At 32.8% G+C, this 23,801-nt stretch overlaps 3 protein-coding genes across 3 annotated transcripts; all 3 read right to left on the bottom strand.

Moving 5' to 3' along the window:
- Positions 1-5,121: 5,121 nt before the first annotated feature.
- On the bottom strand, positions 5,122-11,196 carry LOC139844969 (putative phospholipid-transporting ATPase 9). Its single transcript, XM_071835186.1, has 11 exons — positions 10,581-11,196; positions 8,882-10,233; positions 8,665-8,775; positions 8,297-8,573; positions 7,791-7,879; positions 7,594-7,702; positions 7,304-7,507; positions 7,090-7,215; positions 6,515-6,613; positions 6,239-6,430; positions 5,122-5,982 (listed from the first exon to the last, which is right to left on the bottom strand). The coding sequence occupies exons 1-11, from the start codon at positions 10,971-10,973 to the stop codon at positions 5,311-5,313; spliced, it is 3,624 nt and encodes a 1,207-aa protein (XP_071691287.1). The 5' UTR covers positions 10,974-11,196; the 3' UTR covers positions 5,122-5,310.
- A 2,950-nt stretch (positions 11,197-14,146) lies between these two features.
- Positions 14,147-15,301, bottom strand: LOC139840947 (uncharacterized mitochondrial protein AtMg00810-like). Its single transcript, XM_071831188.1, has one exon. The coding sequence runs from the start codon at positions 15,299-15,301 to the stop codon at positions 14,147-14,149; it is 1,155 nt and encodes a 384-aa protein (XP_071687289.1).
- Positions 15,302-16,344: 1,043 nt separating this feature from the next.
- Positions 16,345-18,724, bottom strand: LOC139840946 (uncharacterized). The gene is made up of 3 exons (XM_071831187.1): positions 18,655-18,724; positions 17,417-18,549; positions 16,345-17,178 (listed from the first exon to the last, which is right to left on the bottom strand). The coding sequence occupies exons 1-3, from the start codon at positions 18,722-18,724 to the stop codon at positions 16,345-16,347; spliced, it is 2,037 nt and encodes a 678-aa protein (XP_071687288.1).
- Positions 18,725-23,801: the final 5,077 nt, after the last annotated feature.

The following is a 23,801-nucleotide window of genomic DNA, read 5'->3' as shown; positions in this document are numbered from 1 at the left end:
AATATTCCTTATTTATTTACTGATTAAAATATGTAAGATAATCACATAAAAATCTTAGATAATATTTTATCTTATTTAATATTTATTTATATATTTATTTCCTTATTTATCTAAGTTTACATCTAATACAAACTTATTTATGGAATAAATATAATTTCGACCCAAAAATATAATTTTATATTTTTTTTACAGATTCCTACAAGTTTATTAAACTTAGAAAATTTTTATATATATTTTTATTATTATTCTATATTTTTATTACGAATTTTATTCCTTTTACAATACTAATTACTAGATAATTCGTATTTAATTATAAATAATACAAAAATTATTTTTTACAATTTTTACAGTATCTAGTAATTCTAATGACCATATAAAATTTTTATAAAAACAGATTACATTCGTGTTGTATTTATTTTGTATTTTCCTTAAAATCCTCGCTCGGTTTACAAAAAAACCCAAACAAATTCTATTAAAATATTAAACGACCCCTTAATTTATTTTTTTATAATTTTTGCAGCCATATATAGGTAATATAATCTCAGAAAAGTTTTTATAATTATTTTTTATTTCTGTTTACTATTTATTACGAATTTGCATTGTTTATTCATATAAATCGAATTTAATTTGTAATAATACTCCAAAACTTCCATAAATTATTTTTACACATTACTTAACTGTTATAAACTATTTAAAATTAATTATTACTGATTTTGATATTTTAAATAATTTCCATCTCTTTTTATATATATATAGCGATCGATAATACAATAAATATAGAAAAATTAGATAACATATTATATAAATAAATTTTTCGATTTGAACAATTTTTAAAAGTTTATTATAACCTGTAAAAATTATTGTTACTACTTTATAACCTTTAGATTAATTAAATTCTATTTTTGTACATAATTATGAATATGTACCATAGAAAATAGCAAATAAATACATAATACTACGTACATCATAAAAATATACTTTTCGACTTAGAACACTTTTATAACATTATTAAGTTTTGGAAAAATTTGTTCCATGAATTTATAAACCTTATAACCATTTTTTATAAATAAATACTTATATCGATTACATAAAAACTGTTTTTAATCATTTAAAAATATAAAAACGAATTATAAATCTATAAAAATAATTTTTCTTAAACCTATAATACATAACAATAATTATCATTATTATATATATTTTAGTTAATTTCTTTTATATTTATTAGAATTAAAACATGTATTCGGCTAAAAAAAAGAGAAGAAATCAAAAAAATAAAAAGAAAAAGAAAGAAAGACTCACAATAATTTTCTTCAAGCTTGAGAGGAATGAGAGAAAAAGTTATGAAATTTTTTGAGGTTTATGAGTTGTATTTATACTTGAAATTGTTTGAAAAAAAAGTTGGACTCGAATAAGGAAAGTAATAATACATTTAATTAATTAATTTTTATAAAAATATGGGGGAGGGGTATTTGGCCGAAATTTTTAAATAAAAATCAATTTTTATATTTTCCATAACTATTAGGAATATTCTAGAATTTATTTATTATTTTATTTATTTTCTTTTTTTATTTATAAATACTTTTATTAATCATATATTTATATATATAATTCGATATATATACATAAATATTTATTTTACAAATTTTATACTTATAATCCATTACCTAATCATTTTATATACAAACACATAGTTATATATTCATTTACATATATTAACACTTATAATAATAATAATATTAATAATAGGAATAACAATAATAATAATAATAATAATAATAATAATAATAATAATAATAATAATAATAATAATAATAATAAATACTAGGGTTAGGGTTTAGTTCGTTAAATACGAGTATTAATTACTTCATTTATCATGTGCGGATAATAACCCTAATAATAATACTGATGTACAAAGCAGAAATGAAACTCTAGGGGCATTTTAGTCATTTCAGAGTGGAAAATGAGGGTTGTTATAGTGGCGACTTTAAGTATTATGATACCGGGTCCTGTGACATCACTAGTTTTCGAAATTTATCACAAATTTTTTTTTTTGTATAGGACACCACTAAATATAATAATTGGGACCCCATAAATTTTTAGAGATTATAGTTTAATAATTTGGACTGCCAAAGTATTTGAAATTAGCCCACTTATAATTTTATAGTATGGGCCATTGAATATACTAGATATAAAAATACAAAAAAAAAAATCCTATTCTAATTCTTTTTGACTTCCTTCTACATCACAATTTCTTACGGTTCTATCTGCAATCCTTCATCCTAAGGATGTCAATGGGTCGAGTGAGGGCGTAAGGTCATATCCATATCTATTTAGTTTTTATTTATTCATATTTATATCCATATCCATATTCATATCTATTTAAATTTAGTTTAACCATCTATATCAATATCTAGTGGATTAAGCTGCTTAATGGATATCCGTTGGATATTTAAGAAATCTTATAATATTTTCAAATATATAATGAAAACATAGACGTAATATAACATGACGTAATTTAAAATTCTTCCAACATGTGGTGTAATGTTACTAATGTTTGTCTAATAATGAATATAATATGTTAAATTTACTATCAAACATATATTATGACAATTATGTGTAATTTTTATGTTGAGATATACATGTTTTTTTGTGAGTACTCATAGTGAACTCATTATATGGTTGCAATTAAGATGTATGTGATGTGTAATGATAAATATATTTATAATAGTTACTGTATATGAATATCTAATCTTATCACTCATAACTACCTAACTATTGGACATGGGTTATAATACCGTTGTAAAATTGCTACAGCATATGAACAACGTTATATTTTACGAGTTTTATTCAATTTTATGTTTGTGCTTTGGGCCCGACCCTACCCGACTCGATTTGACCCGACACATTCAATATTTTATGCAAGAAAGTTATCGAATGAATTTTCGGGACCCCATTGGGTTTTGATCCTAGAATCGCCACTGCAAACATAGACACCCTTAATACCAAACTAGGGGTGCTGCTCCTTGAACCCTGTAAGGGGGCACGACCCCCTTGACTCCCGCTATTTTCACAACAGTGTCTAGTCAATTTTTACGGGTGTACATCAAATCCTTTATTAAATATAACTAGATAACTTTCATTTTTAAGTAAATTTCGATTATCTAAAATGATTGTTAGATGATACTAAAATCATCAACATTTCAAACATAATTTAGTTAGATAACAAATTATAATCTTTTAAACAAAAGATAAAAACACTTGGGGTGAGTCAATGGGTATGGTATTTGTTAATAGGTGTTAAGCAATACTTTTATCTTGCTAATATCATCAATGAATATGGTATTTGTTAATAGGTGTTGAGCAATACTATTATCTTGCAAATATCAGTTTTAAATAGACCTGACAAACAAGACTCAAAACTTTAAAAGTAGGTTCTTTGAATTTATTTGAAGATTCAAATGGGTCCAAACATATACTTAAGAAAGAAAATAAGGGAATGAGCTGATTTTAAAAACTCATCAAGTCCCAACATCTTTCAAAAGATTAATGGGTCATTGACTTAACCTACTTCGGTCCTGCTAATTTAAATCGAGACGCGTTTTTGAGGCGCGTTTTTAGGCACGTTTTCGACGCGCGTCTCCTTCACGCGTTTACGATGCGCGATTTCGGGCTCGAATTCGACGCTTGTTTTTGGAAGCGCGTTTTCGCGGCACATTTTTCGATGGACGTTTTTGTCAGGCGTTTTCGGCGAGCTATTTCGGCGCACGTTTCTTGAAGCGCGTTTTCGCCGCGTGTATCGCGCCGCTTTTTTTACGGGCGTTTTCGACGGGCGTTTTTTCGGCGCGCTATTACGGCGCGCATTTTCGACCCACGTCTTCGGTACCCATGTTTTTCGACGCGCTGTTTTCGATGCACGTTTTTCGACATGCATTTCGTGCTGGATTAGGTTTTTTCGACGCGCTTTTTCAGCGCACGTTTTTTAGCGGGCGTTTTCGGCGCACGTTTTCGACTCGCATTTTCGAGGCGCGTTTTCGGAAGAGATACATAAATAAATACAAACAAGAACAATTTTACTAGCCCGACCCAACTGACCCGGTTCTTGACCCAACCCGACCCGGGTCTCGACCTAACCCGTTTGACCGATTTTAATTCTGACCCGTTTCGACCCATAATCAGTTTCGACCCAAACTCATTTAATCCTTGACCCAACTCGATCCGTTTGCCAGGTATAATTTTAAGACTCGGAGCACCTAATAAATCCAAGTTTTATTGGTGCTGCTCTTCATTGGAATTATTTCAATTAACTATTAGACAAAAATGATGAATGGTACCAGGGGTATTTTTGTCATTTTACCTTTTTTTTAAAAAAAAAACTTCCACTTTGCCAAAAAAACCCCCCCACTTTGTTCAAACATTAAAACCGGCGCCTCAAACAGGGGAGTAAAGTGCCAAATCAACATTTTCATAAAAAAATCTTAAATAAACTCCACCAAAATATTCAACAGGTCATATCTTCTCGCTCGCAACGAGTTAAATTTTTCCGGCATCATCGTTAAACTCGAAATAATTTTACGAACACAACGTCACTAACTATACGCAAAACAGATTCTTTTTTAAAAAAGGCTAAATATTTGAGGTACTTTTCATACACGTTGATTTTTAAATTTTTAAAAGTCGACAATTCCATAGCTAAACGCGGAGATGCACATATATTGTTAATTTAAAATAACATTTAAATCTTTCACGGGTTAAATCTTTTAGTACGACTCGAGTTGCGCTTCAACGACATCATCGTTAGCTACGAAATAATTTTACAAACTAAACGCAATAAAATACATTGAAAACCGAACCCCCAGCGCGGAGCGAGGGTTCGAAAACTTAGTTATTTCAATTTGCGGTTTTTTCACGCATCTCTTACATTCGTCATCACAAAACTATCTCTTATGCAAATTGCATTGCAATAATAATGAAATAATGAAATCAATATAATACCAAAAGCTTGAAAATTTAGGGAAAAACTGATACGAATTCAACCCCATGATGATGGATCTTGTTGTTCTGCAACAAAAGAATAAAAATAAACCTAGAAAAAAAAAAATGGACATAAAACGACATTTAAGATCATAGAAAGATGAATTTTCTCTTTCAATCTATACACAATTTCCATAATTTACAACAAGACTTGTCTCTGAAACTCAGGAAATTGATCACTAGAGACTACAACAATTAATTAAAGAATATAAACGCATTTTTCTACTACCAAAAATCTATCACTACACTTTTAAATTTGTATAAATACAAAATATATTTTTATACTTGTACTGCATCTGATTCTGATCGTGATCTAGGCGCTTGTCGCTCCAAATTCAAATGATACAAATTGTTATCTCTTGCTATTGACCGAGCCGTAAACCCAACTGTCGTGGTCCTAATCGACCGCTGACGGACCATGTTAACATACTCTGGATCATCAGTATTACCTTCATATCTAATCCACTGAATCATACCATGATAAGCCGGGAAAAATCTCATTTGAACCGCTTTATAACAATAATACGGAATCAACGCCGCAATCACCACAAAAAGCGTAACGAACCAGTACGACGGTGCCGGTGCGAGCGTTTCGGTAAACACTTTGTACGCGGTTGTCGAAATTGTGGTCGGCATTGCGCCATAAGCTAAAAGGAACAGGTACCATAAGATTATGCCTCCCCAAATGAAGATATGTTGGATTAAGGTGAAGTAGCTGACGGCGAGTGCCATTTGACAGTTGACTACCCATACGACACATGTGTAGATTGTGGCCCCCACTACTTCTAACCCGGCGGTTTTTCCGTTTTTTTGATATGATTCGGGGTTTAATGATTTTAGGCAGAGGAAAAAGATGACTATGCCGGTGGCTAGACCGTTTAGCATCCAACCGAATATTCGACGCCATCTGAACAGAGTGTTTTGAACACCTTCTTGATATAGTAACGGAAACTGTCGTATCGAAAGAAAGTAATGAATTAGAATATGATCCGTCGAAACAGTGTGAATTTACTAACATGCCCTTGTTATATGAGATAAAAAGCAAATATATAAATCATTAATTGATATGTGGTTTTTATTTTTATAAATGTCATGTGAATAATCTTGATTAGGAAAATCACCTTTGATGACTGTGTGTGTTTCAATACAGTAAAAATGTAACAAAATGTACATATACACAGTAACTAAAAGGGCATTTAGGGCATACCTTGAGACAAAATCTTGCAGAGACATCCTGATCGAAAACGCCCAAAGCAATGGCGGGAAGTGATGTAAAGAAGACGTTGTAAAGAGACAAATACCAATCGTTATATGCAGGTAGACCCGAGAACGATGCATAACCTTCGTATAAAAACACTGTGGTTCCAAATACAATATTCTTGTAGAAAAAGTAGCATATCTGCAAATGTACAAAAAGGGTTACTTGATTATACTGAATAAATGATTGTTTGTCGTTTTAGATTTAAAAAAAAAAGATGCTTACCATTGAAGATATTCTTCGGTAACACCAATGTCCATGAACCAACAGCAAGCGTTCCAAAAACCGAAATTGAGCAATTGCAATATCGCTCGACATAACCGCCTATTTATTCAATACAAAATGGTTGATAATCATTCAGGGATTAAAGTAAAAAGGTACATTATTATCTTCAAATAAAGTTTGTATAATTTCAAAAGGGCAAACTGTAATAAAATGCACTGTACTGTTCATTGTTCATTTTTTACTGTATTCTACATAACAATTTTTAGTATTAATCTAGTACTCGTAGAATATAATCAAAACTAATAACCACTTATGTGGTATTGGGTTTTGTTGTTGTGATTATGAATAATTATCAAATAGGTTATTGTCATTCAGAACCAAACCAAGTTCAATCAGAACCTTTGAATCATTCAGATTTTGACCATTCAGTACTTAATCATTATGTTTTATCAAACGCACCCTAAATAGCACTAAATAGCAGTAAAGTTATAACTAATGCTATGTTGTCAAAAGATTATATATCTGTCATCATAAATTTAAGATTAAGAGTTAGATTTCAAATTAACAGCAAGTACCTGCATTCCCTCAACACCACTAATCCCGATGCCGATGTCAGCTTCTTGAAGCATTCCGACATCATTCGCGCCATCACCGATTGCTAAAGTTGTTTTCCCAGTTCCTTCTTTAACAAGTCTCGTAACCTGCATTTCAATAATGTTTTCAGTTCCTAATTTGCTCTCTTTTCATAAAAAAAAAAACTAAAATGAAAATCTTCTAATTTAAACTAACCAATGCTTTCTGTTTTGGTGAAGAACGACAGCAAATAACGGATGCACAAGCAACAGCAAGCTCCAAAAATGTGTGCTTAATGTCCTCATGTAAAGCGTACGCAAGTGATTTTCCATCAATGATCAAAGCAAACGGGTCAGTTGTTGAAGCCGTAAGTTGGGCCTTCCCAGCTAATATCTGCTTCTTGACGTTTTCCTTCGATAGCTGAATATGTAAATATCATCGATTTCGATCAATACACGTGCATGAAACTTTGAAATAACGATTTAAAAGAACAAACAGAAACTCACCTTGGCGATTAAACTTTTATCACCAGCTTTTTCTGCTTCAATGATTTCTGGACTCTCCAAAGTTACTATAATCTGTTTCATTCCTTGTCTTAGCAAACTACACGCGAACCTGTAAATTTTTGTAAAATTTTTTGGACGTTAGCTACAACAAGAAAAGAAAGATTCGGATTCTTCAAAAAAAATAAATTCTATTATACCCGATATTGATTGCTGTTTCCATTTTATCGCCCGTGAGAACCCAAATCTTGATTCCTGCTTGAGCAAGTTTGTCAATGCATTCGGGTACCTGCAAAACAGAATACAATTTTCACTTTATAAGATTCAACAAAAGGTACAAAATTTTAAGTTCTTGAAATGGAAAAACAACAAAAGATTCAAAATTTGAAGTTCTTGAAATGGAAACAACAGAAGATTCAAAATTCGAAGTTCTTGAAATGGAAAAACAGCAAAAGATTCAATATTTGAAGTTCTTGAAATGGAAAAACAACAAAAGATTCAAAATTTGAAGTTCTTGTTGAAATGGAAAAACAGCAAAAGATTCAATATTTAAAGTTCTTGAAATGGAAAATTAACAAAAGATTCAAAATTTGAAGTTCTTGAAATGGAAAAACAGCAAAAGATCCAAACTTTGAAGTTCTTGAAATGAAAAAACAACAAAAGATACAAAATTTGAAGTTCTTGAAATGGAAAAACATAAACTTACCCCCTTTTGCAGTTTGTCCTCAACAGCAGTGGCACCCAAAAGTATCAAATCTTTTTCGATTTCTTCAGTTACTTCATCAATCAAATCATCTCGATCTGCACTTACTGAGTTCTTAGCCTCTATGAATTTTTCATTAAACTTTTTGTATTCTTCCTCGTTGAGTTCACGATAAGCAAGAATCAACGTCCTTAAACCGGCATCAGCATACTCATTCACATGTTCTTTTGTACTCTCTTCAAACTGTCTTCCATTTTTAGCTAGTCTATCAAACATAACACTGAAGAGATAACACAAAACACAAGATTAGATCCGATATCGAATTAATGATAAAAAAAACATTTTTTATTGAATCTTGATTTGTTAATTACCTGTCTGCACCTTTACAGAGTAAAAGTAGCTTCCCATGATCATCCCTAACTATAACCGACATTCTCTTTCGTGCACTGTTAAATTCTAAAACATTCAAAAGCTCATATGTCCTACAATCAAAAAACAACAAAAAGATTATTCACAACGAATACCCTTTTAAGATACAACACTAAAAATGTCCCGAAACAAGAAAAAGATTAAAAAAAAAAATGTCACCTTTCAACTTTTCTCTTAAATATAGGATCAAACTCAGTAAAAGAAACCGTTGTTTGTGTTCTTTTATAAAACTCAAAACCAATTTCTCTTGCCGCAATAACAAAAGCAGCTTCATCAGGCGATTCAGCCTCATACGTAACCTTTCCTGTTTCTTCTTCAACATCTGGTATTGCAGTGTGACAAATCGCTAATAACCGAAAAAACTTTTGAATCACATCTGAATTCGATTCATGAATCCAATAACCATTTGTGATTCTTTCATCTTCAAAGTTGTAACCTTTAACAAACAATGTAGAATCTTGATCGTCTTCATCATCAACAAGTTGATCTCTACCATTAACAATTAATGGAGATCCCATTTTTTTCGCCATAGCTCGTTCGACTTCCGTAACACCACGACCGTAAGCGGTCCCCGCAATCGAACACTTGATAAACTCCATTGAATTGCAAGTCAAAGTCCCGGTTTTGTCTGATAAAACAGTGTCGATTTGACCAAGTTCTTCAGTCAAATTTGAGGTTCGAGCATGAGCAGGTTTATCAGTTTCTTCATGATACATTTGAATATCGTTGTTTATAAACACCGTCTGCAATACTTTCACGATTTCAATCGACACATATAAAGAAATCGGTATCAAGTAACTATACAACAATAAAGCCGTTAAGAAATGATATATTGCTGCAGCCGGGGCCCGCTTAGGATCAAAAAAGATATCAGATTTATCAGGTGCCAAATACCATCTTTTTTGTCTATCACCGTTTAAATCCCGTTTCGTTACAATCCCAAAATAAACCGATCCCAAAAACGCCATTAGAAACAAGATCAAGAACAAAAAGTAGATAATACTATCCATTCTTCTTTCAATTCGACTCCTTTTCGAAGGTGCTTCAGTCGAGTTTTGAATTACTTTCGTATCATGACCCGTAAATATCACAGCACCATATATATAATCTGTATTTCTCAACTTCGAATCTCGTAAAAGGAGTTGTTGAGGAGAAAGTGCATATTGTTCTTCTTGATACTCCATAGTTCCAACAAATGTATACAAACTTGCATTTGGATCTTCACATTTAATAGTTGCTTTAAAATCTTTAAAATTTAAATCATCATTGATCATAGATGTTGCATCTAATGATTGTTTAAGCTTTAAATTTGTTTCACCGTCTAAATTCATCGTTTCGACATAACAAACTGCATCTTCATAACTTGATGAAAGTAACAGAAGATCAGCAGGGAAGAATTCATCTTTTTCTACCTTAACTACATCTCCTACTCTTAATCTTTTCCATTCTCTAGTTTCGAAAACGCCTTCACCTCGATGAACTTTGACTTTTCGATTATTGACCTCATGATCCTATAATAGCATAACATTCAAATACGGAATTATAATCTGCTATGTTGATTATATAGAAATAAATACATAGGAGGAAATAATTTGAGTTCTTTATCATGAATCTAGCATTAAAAGTTTATAAATCATAATCCCATCAAAAATCTCCAAAAGTTCCTTAAATCCAACTTAACAAATAGAAGTCAATAGATTAATCTAATCCAACAGAGAACCCAAGATTCAAACTTTAATAGATGAACCCATATCATACTAAAACAAAAGATTCAAACTTTATAACAAGAAACCAAATCCCACTAAAAATTAAAGATTCAAACTTTGATAAAATGGATCTAACAGTAGAATAAACATACCTGCTGCTGTCTTTGCCAATCTTCAATACCTTCTTTGACCATAGAAGCACCAATTACAACAATTAAAGGAAGAATAGCACTAACAGCAGAGTAAGGAGCAAGGTCTGTAAATGATAAAATCCCAGTAACAAGAAAATAAAAATTTGCAACTCTTCTAAATTGTTCAAACAGTGATTTTGGTACAAAAGTCATTGGTGTGTACTTTGTTGACCTAACATAATTATCTATATAGTTTTGACTTGCAACTTCTGAGACACCATTATCATTGCAATAAACAACTCTTGAAAACCCTGGACCTCCAATTTGTGAATGATCCTCATCAAATTTATTCCTTCCACACTTAAAAGAGTAGATCTTGCTAAAATGCAACCTCTTTTTTCTACCTGTACCCATTTCTTGTTACTCTGTTGTATGCTAACTTGTAAAAAGCTTCAATCTTTTTTCAAAATACTTGTTTTTACAGATACCCAAATAAAGAATCTCCCAAAAAACAACAAAAGATGGGTGCTTTACACACACCCCAAGTGAATAATAAATTGGGTTCAAGCAGAAAAGCTCAAAAACCCAGTAATTAAATATAAAAATCAGCAAAACCCAGAATCCAGAAATGAAGAAGGAACAAGTGTATAAACAAATCAGCTGTATATAAATAAATTCCAATATTTCTTGGAATTAAATTCAAACTTTTTTTTGTATGAATTAACAAAGGTGAAAAGGAAAGAAAAAATGAAGAAAAAAATAAAGGGTATTTTATTAAGAATGTGAAACTATATATATATAAATATAAAAAAGTGTGGGTGTATGTATATTGATATTGATGAAGATTATGTTACAATTGCAATAAATTTAAAGGAAAATGTAAGGAAATTGGTGCATCTGTAATTTGATTGTTTCTTTGAGCTTGAATGGTTTGAATGAAGACTTTGGATCTTTCATGTTTTGACTTTAATAAGGCGCATATGTTGAATTTTTAAACAAAAGATCTAATTATTTCCAACTAACACACAATAAAATAAACACAAATACAATTACATTACATATTACATTACATATTTACATATTACAATTACATTACAATAACATAACACTGGTATTTAATATTAATATTAATATTTAATTAAATATTAAATGAATTAACATAAATATAAGGAGGAAGCTTCCAAAAACCGATAATAAAAAAAAATCACAGACTGTTTAAAGAGGGCGTTGCTGGATTATTTTTATTTTAACAATTAATTAACAATTCACAGAGTCATCAAAAATATAAAAATAAATATAAATTAGAAAAATAGTAATCCAATTGGGAATTTGGTACCTATGACGTGAGAATTGTCTTCTTTTTAAACCCCTCTTTGTTGTAAAAAGAAGCTTCAAAGGAAAAAGACAACTGGATCTTTTAGATTTTATGCACAAAATGTTTTTTAGAATGGATATGGATATTGTAATTTCTAGATTACTTGTAAATTATGCATAATAAGATGTATGCAAGTTTTTTAGCAGGATTACTAATTATTGTTTTGTTATCGTTATGTTATTCTAATTCTAATTGTAAATGTAAATGTAAATGTAATTTGTACGGAGTAGATTGTAATGAAATAAAGAAGAGAGTAATAAGGCTTTCTGCACAAGAAAACAAACGTGATGTACTTCTAGAATGATGGCCTTGATTTTAGTATTAATCCGTATTTGTTTTGTAATTTGTAATGATGTTTTAATTTACCATACTTGAACTTGAATTATATGAATCACATGTTTTTACACATTTCCTCGGTCCAAAAATAGTAAAATAGGCATTTTATTTGTCCTCGTTATGATTGTTTATTTTACGACTACTTTACTACACAATCACATGCTTTGTCATAAGAAAGTTTCATACTCCATATTATTCACTCACATTTTTTTTTAAGACAAGTCCCTCAAACTGTGGTCTCCTTTGAATTACCTAGGGGAACTAAACAATCCTCGCTACCTATTCACTCAAAAATTTTTAAACACGAGTTTGAGAGCACCTAGGGGAACTAAATCATCCACGTGTTCATCTCTCGCAGTTGCATAACCCGCCTCCAACTGCTGTCCAGGAAGAAACTCGTCCCAATCCGAAGACATGGGCGGTAAAATCCTCCTCCCCTTGCCCCCGCAATGCGATGTGCGAAATGCACTCTTGGGTGAAATTTAAGGGTTAAGGGGCAACCTTGTGTGCAATGCTGCACTTCACGGGAGTTGAACTCCTGACCTCTAACTAAGAAAGACAGACCACTATTACATGAGCTACAACACAAGGTTCACAAATGCATTCTCAATGGTTCAGAGTTATGTTTCTAAATTAGTCATTCATGATATGGATTTTTTTCCACCGTCATTGCTAGCCATCCGTCACTTCGCCATCCTTCATATGGATATATAGCATGCTAGATAAAGACGCCATCCCCTTGTTTAAATCAATTGTACATTGTACTGTAACATTTGTATGATGCTCGAATAAATTAATTTAATGGTCAAGCATGATGTTATTAGGTCTCGCCTCGGGGGGCTTAATTACCCGAGGTTTTATCTTCTATGAGGGGGACAATGTGCTCGTTCATACGAGAGTTTCCTCGCTTAAAAAAAATAAGTATGATGTTATTAATGATATTGATATGTTATTCATTAATGATGACAATATGTGATTGATGGAACTTATGTCATCAATGGGACTTTGTATATATGTTTGTTAACGTTAATTTTTTCATATTGTTTGATTTTTTTGAGTTATTCGACTTTGTAACTCAAATTATGTTGGTTAATGTTAATTAAGTTGTTGTTATCAAGTCTTGTGTTTTTAATACGTTTCGTAGTGCTGAGAGTAAGATTTTCAATACTATGATTGTATATAGTATTATGTATTATTGATACTTGGTTACTTATTTGTTTAGTTTAAACTTTAAAATACTACGTATACAATTAATGGTACTATTACAAAGTCTTTACAGAAGTTAAGGGCATTGTGTAGGATCTGTTGTGATACTCGATAAGGTATGCTATTTATATTTCTCCATATCTTCATATGCCTATAAAATCAATATTTAGTCACTGTTGACGTGTTATTGTTAGTTCATTAGTTATAGCACCTTAAATTTGTACTAGTTTTCTGTTATTGTTAAAATAGTGAATCAACAATCACGAAACACCAATGGAACTTCAATTGATCGAAACACAAAAAATCACCAAGTACCGAAATTACAAATAGTGCCAAAATTACACGATGAAACAGAGACAAGTAATGGAAGCCAAGATTACACGATGAACAAGAGAACAATAGAGATTTCAATCTCTTCAAACAGAATTGTAATCGGCCAATGTAACAGGAACCAAAATTAGGGTTGATAAAACGAGTAGCAGTGAATAAAGGGAGTGGGGTGTGTTGTGTGTCAACCCTAGCTCACGACACCCTTGATATAGAGGAAGGAAAAGGCACCAGCAACCCAGAACTATCACAGAAAGGCAGAACAGACCCTCAACTTTAAATCGCATAACATCACAAGTTCTTATGGCTTTGCACAGTAGGTCCTTTTAGTAAACCATGAAATCTACACAAAGATCAAGAGCAAAATACAATGAGAACAAGAAAAGACCAAAAAGGAGTTTGATAAAGTGATAAATTTAACATCCCCCCACAAACTCATTTTTGATATAAGTCCAAGTTTGCTAGCCAAGTAGCCATGTTGGGTCACACTAACCCCTTTGGTTAAAATGTCAACCAGTTGACTTTCAGATTTGACTTTGACAGTTTTGATTAAACCACTTGAAACCTTTTGTCTAATATAATGCACATCAATTTCAAAATGTTTAGTTCTATCATGAAAAATAGGATTAGCAGCCAACTTAATAGCTGAATTATTATCACAAAACAGGTCAACTGGTAAGTCAACATTAACCCCAAGTTCTTGTAAGAGGTTTTTGACCCAAACAATTTCACAAGCTGTGCTTGCCATGGCCCTATATTCAGCCTCAGTGGAGGACCTGACAGTTGTAGCTTGTTTTTTACTCTTCCAAGATACTAAGGATCCACAAAAATAAACCAAGTATCCAGTCACAGATTTTCTATCAACCTTACACTTACCATAGTCAGCATCACAATAGGCATTTAAAGACCAGTTATTGCTTTTAACAAATTGAACACCCTTACCAGGAGAGCCCTTTAGGTATCTCAGGACTCTCAAGGCAAGATTAAAGTGAGACTGTAGAGGAGCATGCATAAACTGACTAAGAACTTGCACAGAAAAGGATATATCAGGTCTGGTAAGAGTTAGGTAAATGAGCTTTCCAACAAGCTGTTGATACTCAGTTAAGTTGGTCAACAAGGGATCCTTTTCACTTGGTTCACTTAAAACACTTAGATTAGGTTTAATGGGAGTGCTAGCAGGTTTGCAGCCCAGAAGACCATACTCATCAAGAAGATCAAGGCAGTATTTTCTTTGTGAAATGCACATACCTTTTTCATTTTTCAAAACTTCAATTCCAAGAAAGTATTTGAGTTCTCGTAAATCTTTGATTTGAAATTTAGTTTTCAAAAATTGTTTCACCTTATCAATTTCACCATTACTATTACCAGTGATAACAATATCATCCACATATACAAGTAAGGCAATGAAAGTATCACCACTATCCTTGACATACAAAGAATTATCAGACACACTTTGAGTAAAGCCATTTTCAATAAGAGCATTAAGTTTGAAGTGCATTGTCTAGAGGCTTGTTTCAAACCATATAAGGATTTTGTAAGTTTGCAGACCCTAGTGTCATTTTCATCAAAGTAACCCTCAGGTAAAGACATATAAACATCTTCACACAAATCACCATACAAAAAGGCATTGTTTATATCAAGTTGGAACAAGGATCAGTTATTTTGAACAACAAGAGTAATAACACATCTAATAGTCACATGTTCTACAACAGGTGAGAAGGTTTCCTCATAGTCAATTCCCTCATTTTGACTATAGCCCTTAGCAACAAGTCTGGCCTTATATCTTTCTATTTCACCATTGGATTTATACTTTATCTTGTACACCCATTTAAAACCAATAGCTTTTCTACCAGGTGGTAAGTCAGTAATAATCCAAGTATTGTTCCTGTTTAGGGCTTCCATTTCAAGATTCATGGCCTCAGCCCAATTGGGATCTTTTATGGCCTGTTTATAACATTTAGGTTCAATAGACTTGTTTAGGCTAGACACAAAAGTATAGTTTTCTGAGTTTAAGAAGGAGTAATTGACATACTTTTCTACCCCATATTTCACTTTACCTTCTACAACAAAGTCACTAAATTTTCTGGGTAGGTTGGTTTCTCTGGTTGATCTCCTTAGGTTTTGATTATTTTGAAAATTGCCCTCAGGAGAAGTGGTATTATCCACTGGTATTGCTGTAGGAGCTTCATCACTATCACTATTGGCATTACTACTAGAATCACTGGTAGAATGCTCAACAGCTGTAGGACCAGACTCACTACTACCCTCACCATCATTTGATTCTCTCTCCTCATCATTGGGTCTTGAAATGTTAAAGTCATAAAAAAAAATTTGATCAAAAGTAACTTTACTACTCAAATTGTTTTCTTTTTCAGACATACTTGAAGAAAATTTTTTATTTTTAAAAGGAAACACAGTTTCATAAAATTTGACATCTCTTGAAAAAACAACATTTTTATTTTCAAGACTATATAATTTGTAACCCTTTTTTGATTTGAATAACCAATCAACACACACTGCTTAGATCTATGAATGAATTTATCAACATGTTTTAATAAGTAGCATAACACAGACAACCACTCCACATATTTTAGGAGATTTTTTAAACAAAAGTTCATAAGGAGAGCAGCCAGAGAGAATGGAAGATGGTGTCCTGTTTATCAAGTAGCAAGTAGTCAATATACAATCACTCCACATATTTAAGGGTAAACCACCCTGGAACATAAGGGCTCTGGACACATTTAAAAGATGTCTGTGTTTTCTCTCCACAATCCCATTCTGTTGGGGAGTATAGACACATGATGTTTGATGTAAAATCCCTTTGTCTTTAATAAAGTCATCCATTTGATTATTAACAAACTCAGTCCCATTATCAGGCCTTATGATTTTGACTTTTGACTCAAATTGTGTTTCAAGAAAGAAGACAAAAGACTTTATGTGACTGAAAACTTCATCTTTAGATTTGATTAAGTATGTCCAGACAGCCCTTGAATAGTCATCAATAATAGTTAAGAAATATTTGAACCCTTCCCTGCTTTGAACCCTAAATGGTCCCCAAAGGTTAATGTGAACAAGGTCACCCACAGCAACAGACTTATGGTCACTATCATTAAAAGTTTCTCTAGTTTGCTTTGCCTTGTGACAAACATCACAAGGTTCACAGTTAATGTCCTTATTTGAAAGGTCAATTTTTCCTTTAAGTTTCTTTAAAACATTTTCAGAAGGATGACCAAGTCTGTTATGCCATAAGTTGTTGGACAAGTAGCATTTATTAGCAGATAAATAGGTATTATCATTTTCATGACTACTTACATTAAACACATAGAGACCATCAAAAACATCACCAGTCCCTACAATTATCCCTAGCCTCAAGTCCTGGATATAGCATTTGGTATTATCAAAACCAACTATCAGTTTGCTATCTTTAGTTAACTTGTGAATAGAAAGTAGGTTTACACAGTACTCTGGTATCACCAACACATTAAAGAGGGTTATGTTTTCATTAATCTTTAGATCACTAATTTTCTTGATAACAGCCTTAGTTCCATTTGGATGTCCCACAATTAAGTTTAAATGAGAGACATCAATAATATTATTCAACCCATTATCAGACCCAGACATGTGTTGAGAAGTTTAAATGAGAGACATCAATAATATTATTCAACCCATTATCAGACTCAGACATGTGTTGAGAGGCACCAAAATCAATAATCCAACCCTTATTCTCAGTTTTTGAAAGATTAGTTTTAGGGTTGAAAATTTTGTGAAAATTCTCATTAAATTTTTTGCTATTGCTTAAAACAGTACCTGCAATATTCTCAGTTGCAATCTCAGGACCAGACTTCTCATTAATTAGACTCAACAACTTCATCATTTGTTCATTTGTCAAATTGTTATTTCCAGATCCTGACCCAGAACTATCACTCACAGAGCTATGATTAGCAGCATTTTTACTATTGAATTTGTTCACATAGATCTTTTCTTTCCACCCAGGTGGATATCCCACAATTTTATAACATCTGTCAATAGTATGCCCAATTTTGTTGCACTTTGTGCACTTGTAATTAGAGTTGAGAGTCCTGTTATTAGTGAAGTTGTTTGAGTTATTCCCACTGGAAAAATTATTTTGGTTTGACCTTCTTTGAACATTGTTATCATTCACAACATTGTTTGAAGTTGACACATTTGACTCAACTTGGGACATGAAAACAGATGTTTGAGGTTTATTATCAGTAGTGGACAACCCTCTATGTGACTCTTCTCTAGATAGCATAGAGTAAGCAGTTTTAACATCAGGTAATGGGTCCCTTAATAGCAGATTACTTTTAACATGCATGTAACAATAATTTAGACCCATCAAGAATTGCATCAACTTAAGCATACTATTATGTTTGACAGTTTGATCAGCAACTTCACAAGTACATTGTTTCAGATTAGCCATGGCATCATATTGTTTCCACAGAGAGTTCAGCTTATGATAATATTCAGACATAGAGCTATTTCCTTGTTTCAATGTGCTAATATTAAAGTGTAAGTTAAAGATAATAGACCCATCTATTTTATCATAAGTTTCCTTTTGTTCAGTCCACACAGTGCTAGCATTTTCAGAGAAGATTAAACCAGCATACAACTCATCAGCAATAGAACCAAGTAACCATGAAAGAACTACAGAATTACATCTATCCCATTGCTTAGACAAAACTTCATCATTAGCATTTTTAACACAAGTACCATCCACAAAACCAACTTTATTTTTTGTACCAAGGGCAAGTAACACAGATCTACTCTATATTTTATAGTTTTCTGTCCCTTTAAGTTTGATAGAGATAAGAGGTGTGCTAGAGGTGTCACTAGGGTGCAAATACAAAGGGTCACCAAAGTCAAGCTTATTTATAAGAGTAATCGCGTTTTCTTCCCCCATGGCAAATAGACAGTAAAGGCAATCAAACAAGAACACAGAAAACACAGCAAGAGATAACCAAACAGAAAAAAGGTCACGAATCAACCAAGTACTTGATCAGGTATTCATGAGTTTCAAGGAACTCAGATCAAGAGTTGGGCACTGGGATTCTCGGTCTGCAGGGACAGAAAAAAATAACTAACACAAGATAGAAAGTAAGGAAAGAAACTCCCCTATACAGATAAAGAACCCTAGCAGGCAACGAGTAACAGCGGAAGACAGTGAATCACGGTAGCAGATCATAGCAAGGACAGTAGAAGATCACAGCAATTTGAACGAACAATCCAAACCCTAATTTGAACAAATTAGGGTTTCTTCACCCAGTCGGAAAAAACACTAATCAGTCGTGAGCCTTGGCTCTGATAGCATGTTAAAATAGTGAATCAACAACTACGAAACACCAATGGAACTTCTCTTAATCGAAACACAAAAAATCACCAAGTACCGAAATTACAATTAGTGCCAAAATTACACGATGAAACAGAGACAAGTAATGGAAGCCAAGATTACACGATGAACAAGAGAACAATAGAGATTTCAATCTCTTCAAACAGAATTGTAATCGGCCAATGTAACAGGAACCAAAATTAGGGTTGATAAAATGAGTAGCAGTGAATAAAGGGAGCGGGGTGTGTTGTGTGTCAACCCTAGCTCACGACACCCTTGATATAGAGGAAGGAAAAGGCACCAGCAACCCAGAACTATCACAAAAAGACAGAACAGACCCTCAACTTTAAATAGCATAACATCACAAGTTCTTATGGCTTTGCACAGCAGGTCCTTTTAGTAAACCATGAAACCTACACAAAGATCAAGAGCAAAATACAATGAGAACAAGAAAAGACCAAAAAGGAATTTGACAAAGTGATAAATTTAATAGTTATCTAGGTTTTTGTGATTTTCTCACCACGATCAGCTCATGGTCTTAACATTACTAAGATGAAGTTTGTAAAGGTACTTAAATTTTACCTATAGTTATAATCTTAACAGTTTTGGACTACATTCTGCTAACCCAACAACTGATATTGACTAATGACTCGATTTTTTTTATCTGCATGTATTGTACAAAGATCGTGGATCTTCATAAATTAGAAGAAAGCCTTGACGTAGACGACTTTGATATCCTTCTTCACCATTTTTACCAGGCACGGTTTATTCTACCTACTGTAGCTAGTAGTAGACTTGTATGTTAACTTTTTGTTTGTTATCTTTAAATAAATATATTATTATTATTATTATTATTATTATTATTATTATTATTATTATTATTATTATTATTATTAAATTAATAATAATTATTATTATTAATTGCGTAAAATGATTACAAACTATGTTCACGCAATATTCAGACCATGTCTGAAGATGACAAAACCTTGAGGTTATTGAATGACATTTCAAATAACTTCATTACATAGGTAGTCAGTAAAAAAAAACCGCTATTTGCAACCACAAAATAACAATACAATATTTGTTACATTACCTCATCACAAATGCCCTAGGTAAATTATGAGATTCAGCATTGTTGCTAAGGTCAAGAAAATGTAATAACTTTGTAAGAAAATTTTCTAGAAGGTAATGGAACTATGTGTTTTTTTTTTGTAGCATCTTGTGTCCGGTTAAAAAATGAATTTGCCCACGTCAAGTGCGTCACTATCCATGATCTAAAAAATCATGAGGGCTTCTATAACAAGGACGACATCATATTCATTCATTTGTCCTCGATAATTATGTTGCTACGGATAACTTTATATGTTTTTTGACATTATTTCTTACATGAAAATCTTATCCGGATAAGGTAATACGCAAACCGCTTGCGATTTGCGACTTGCGATTTGCGACTTACGATTTGCGGATCATCTTGATAACGTTTTAGATAAGATTTCATATAAGATTTTCTGAGATTTTCTAGAATTATTCGGATAATTTTTCACGCCTATTAATAAGTTAAGAACCATATATTATATACTGATTTTTTTAACTTATGGAATAAACAAATTTTAGTATTACATTGGCGTTGAAATTAGTTTACGATGAAAAATAACTTGAATTCATACATTACAATTTGTCTTGATACACATACAAATAGAAATCAAATACAAATATAAATACGAGTACAATAATCTTGTTCTTAGTTTACACTTGGATAATGTTGAGACGTTTCTCCACTTGGATAACATTGTGACGGATTTTCCTCGGAAGGCTCAACTTTAACTCTAGTTTTTGACTTTGATTTAGACCTTGATGTTGACGTTGTTTCGGTTTTTTTATCGTATAAAGCTCTGTATGTCGAACGAAATTGTTCTGGTTTCTTGCAAAGAGAGCATGTTTTAACTCTCTTCGTCACTTCTTCTCCAACTGGCGGGTTACCTGTGCGTCTCGGTGCTTTACCGATTACTTTTACGCATTGTTGATGAATTAATTGTTTTTAGAATTTCAAGCTTAACGCATTTTGATGGATGGGCCCCAGCTCGATGATTTTAGTGTACAAAGCTCGTTAATTTCAGTTTGAATTAATCATCGACAAAACAAGTCACATCTTCGATTTTGAATTAACGTTCCATTGCCAAAACGTGACTGCAAGGTATACCGAACTTTTACCACAAAAGCAAGGTTAAGTTCTTATCTCTAAATTTACCATGGGATTTTTTCTACCGTCATGTACCTCAATAGGCGTATTAAAAGGATGGATATACGACACATGTTCTTGATTTGAAGCTTCTCTTAGCTATTTATATTCGGCATAGAGTGTAACTGGTGAAGTCTTCTTTTGTTTCAATATACCATTCTGGATAGACGCCTTTAAATTGCAACAACTTGTTACATGTAGCTTGCGTGCAAGTTAACCGACTCAGCACTGTTGTTAGTAAGATATGCATAGTTGTAATGACTAGAATGATTTATGGACCAACTATTAACACTCACTTCCTAAAGTATCGTATATGATACATTGTGTAACAACCTCAACTTAGGTCTGGTGGTAATGACTTATTTATCCATATGTGTTAATATAATGATTTTAATAATTATGTGTTTATAATTATTTAAGTGGCTAGTTGAATTTGTTTTGTAACAAGGGTCACATAGCATATTTGTTTATGTAGATTGGACCTCATTAGGATCGCTTAATGAGGTACATTGTGTTCCAGATAACTAGTAAATATCCGTGTAAAATAGGGAGTGGGGTTTCCTGACTATGAAGAAATCGCGGATGGTTAAATACTCCTGATCGTTCCATTACTTACCCATTTTGACAACCTAAAACCCTAAAACACCCTACTGCTCCCAAATTCTATGTGCATCCTAATATGGTGGATCAAAACAAGATAAGTTTCTTTGATGTTGGAATTCAAATGAGTTTTAAGTGGGTTATAATCAAAGTTGCTTTAATGCTTAATTCTAGCTTCAAATGTGTTTGTAATGTTGATTTGATACTAGAAACACGTTCTATATGTGATATATGATTTGTATATACTTTGAATCGACCCAAAACATTGCTAAAATCGTGATTTAGGTGTAAAAAGCTCGAACTGCAGTTCTACTACTGTTCATGCTCGATCGTTCGAGTGAGACCTCACTCATGCGAGTGAGGCAGTCAATCGTGTGAGTGAGAGTGTCAGTCGTGCGAGTGAGATTTTCAGTCATTCGAGTGAACTTGTTAGTCTCACGTGCAAGTGGATGTCAGTCGTGCGAGTGAGGCAGTCACTCGTGCGAGTGAGACTGGCATATGTGCGAGTGAGATTGTCAACCGTGCGAGTCAGATTGAAATGTCATCCGCAAGAACGATATCTCATCCGTATGAGTGAGACCTCATCAGTGCGAGTGAGAGGTCAATCGTGTGAGTGACAATGTTTGTTAGTTGGGTTAAGTGTAATTCTGACTCATTTGCTGTGATGTTGTGTTTATTTGTTTCAGATCTGTAATTGTTATGGAAAAGTGTACTAATTGGGAATATGATATTGTTAGGTGATAAAAAGCAAAGGTGAAGGCTCAATAAAATAAGACTACTGAGTTCTTGTGCTTCCATGTGAGTGGGACTATCCTTATGGATGTGATTATATAGTGACAAGTGTACTGACTAGTGTCATGCTTATGATTATACCGTGTAGTGTAAAATGTGATGAGTGTAAGTGATTCTATGTGACTATGTGCAGCCAGTGATACCGTCATAGTTCTTTTTGACAGAAGAGGTCAACCCTTCCTTCATAGTGTCTTTTTGACAGAAGTGTGTTTGGTCCAAGTGTTACTGATTGGTGGTATTGTTCAAATGACAAGTGTGTCACGTTAGGAGAACTATACTAGTGATTCAGTAATAGGGACTATCGGCAGACTATAGCCCGATATGCTAGTAGTTGAAGGCATGTAGTCGCCGGTCCTCTTATTGTGTTTATGTGCTCAGTGACTCGTGCCTTAAGCGTGCTTGAAGCTTATAGTGATGTCCATCTATATATTTCCATTCACTTAGCGGTGCGCTAATTCCCCCATAGTGTTCTTTCCCCTATAGGTGAAGTGTTGCATGTTTTTCGTATGTGTGAAACAGGGTTTAAAGTGATGTTTGACACATATATAAACTCTGATATTTTTTTTAAACAATTGATATATTTGGTATGTAATTAAGTAACACATGTGATATTATAATCGTATATTTGGGGTAATTAATAATTAATATATGTTGTGTGATCAAGCATATTTTCACGAGGTCAAGGTGAACCTACGCTTGAGTGAATAATAGGGTTTAAGGACTAACAACATTCGGACCTCCGACGCTTAGTCATGGATAACCCACATCGGTATCGTTTCGATTCTGACAGTGTGGCCGATTTGAGAGTCCACCAACAACCCATCATACGAGGTTGAGTGGCCCAAAGACATGAATGTCTTACAGTTCGAGACATACCTGAAAGTCTTTACGTATCTGGATCGTAGGAAGCTTTGTTCGTACGATGGTGATATGTATGCTTTTTATTATGTATCAGTAACCGAATCCCTTTTTAGGATTTATGAGCTATGTATTTATAGGCTCACGAATTAGGGTTTCAAT

The sequence above is a fragment of the Rutidosis leptorrhynchoides genome, chromosome 4, assembly GCF_046630445.1.
Source record: "Rutidosis leptorrhynchoides isolate AG116_Rl617_1_P2 chromosome 4, CSIRO_AGI_Rlap_v1, whole genome shotgun sequence".
NCBI lineage: Eukaryota > Viridiplantae > Streptophyta > Magnoliopsida > Asterales > Asteraceae > Rutidosis > Rutidosis leptorrhynchoides.
This window is presented reverse-complemented; position numbering and strand designations above follow the sequence as displayed.

Coding starts and splice junctions, on each gene's coding strand:
- LOC139840947 (XM_071831188.1), bottom strand. CDS start 15,301: ATGCACTTCAAACTTAATGCTCTTATTGAAAATGGCTTTACTCAAAGT.
- LOC139840946 (XM_071831187.1), bottom strand. CDS start 18,724: ATGGGGGAAGAAAACGCGATTACTCTTATAAATAAGCTTGACTTTGGT. Junction 18,550..18,654: donor CCCTTTGTATTTGCACCCTA/GTGACACCTCTA, acceptor CAAAAAATAAAG/TTGGTTTTGTGGATGGTACT. Junction 17,179..17,416: donor ACTTCTCAACACATGTCTGG/GTCTGATAATGG, acceptor TGCTATATCCAG/GACTTGAGGCTAGGGATAAT.
- LOC139844969 (XM_071835186.1), bottom strand. CDS start 10,973: ATGGGTACAGGTAGAAAAAAGAGGTTGCATTTTAGCAAGATCTACTCT. Junction 8,776..8,881: donor TTTAAGAGAAAAGTTGAAAG/GTGACATTTTTT, acceptor TTTTGATTGTAG/GACATATGAGCTTTTGAATG. Junction 8,574..8,664: donor CTCTGTAAAGGTGCAGACAG/GTAATTAACAAA, acceptor TTATCTCTTCAG/TGTTATGTTTGATAGACTAG.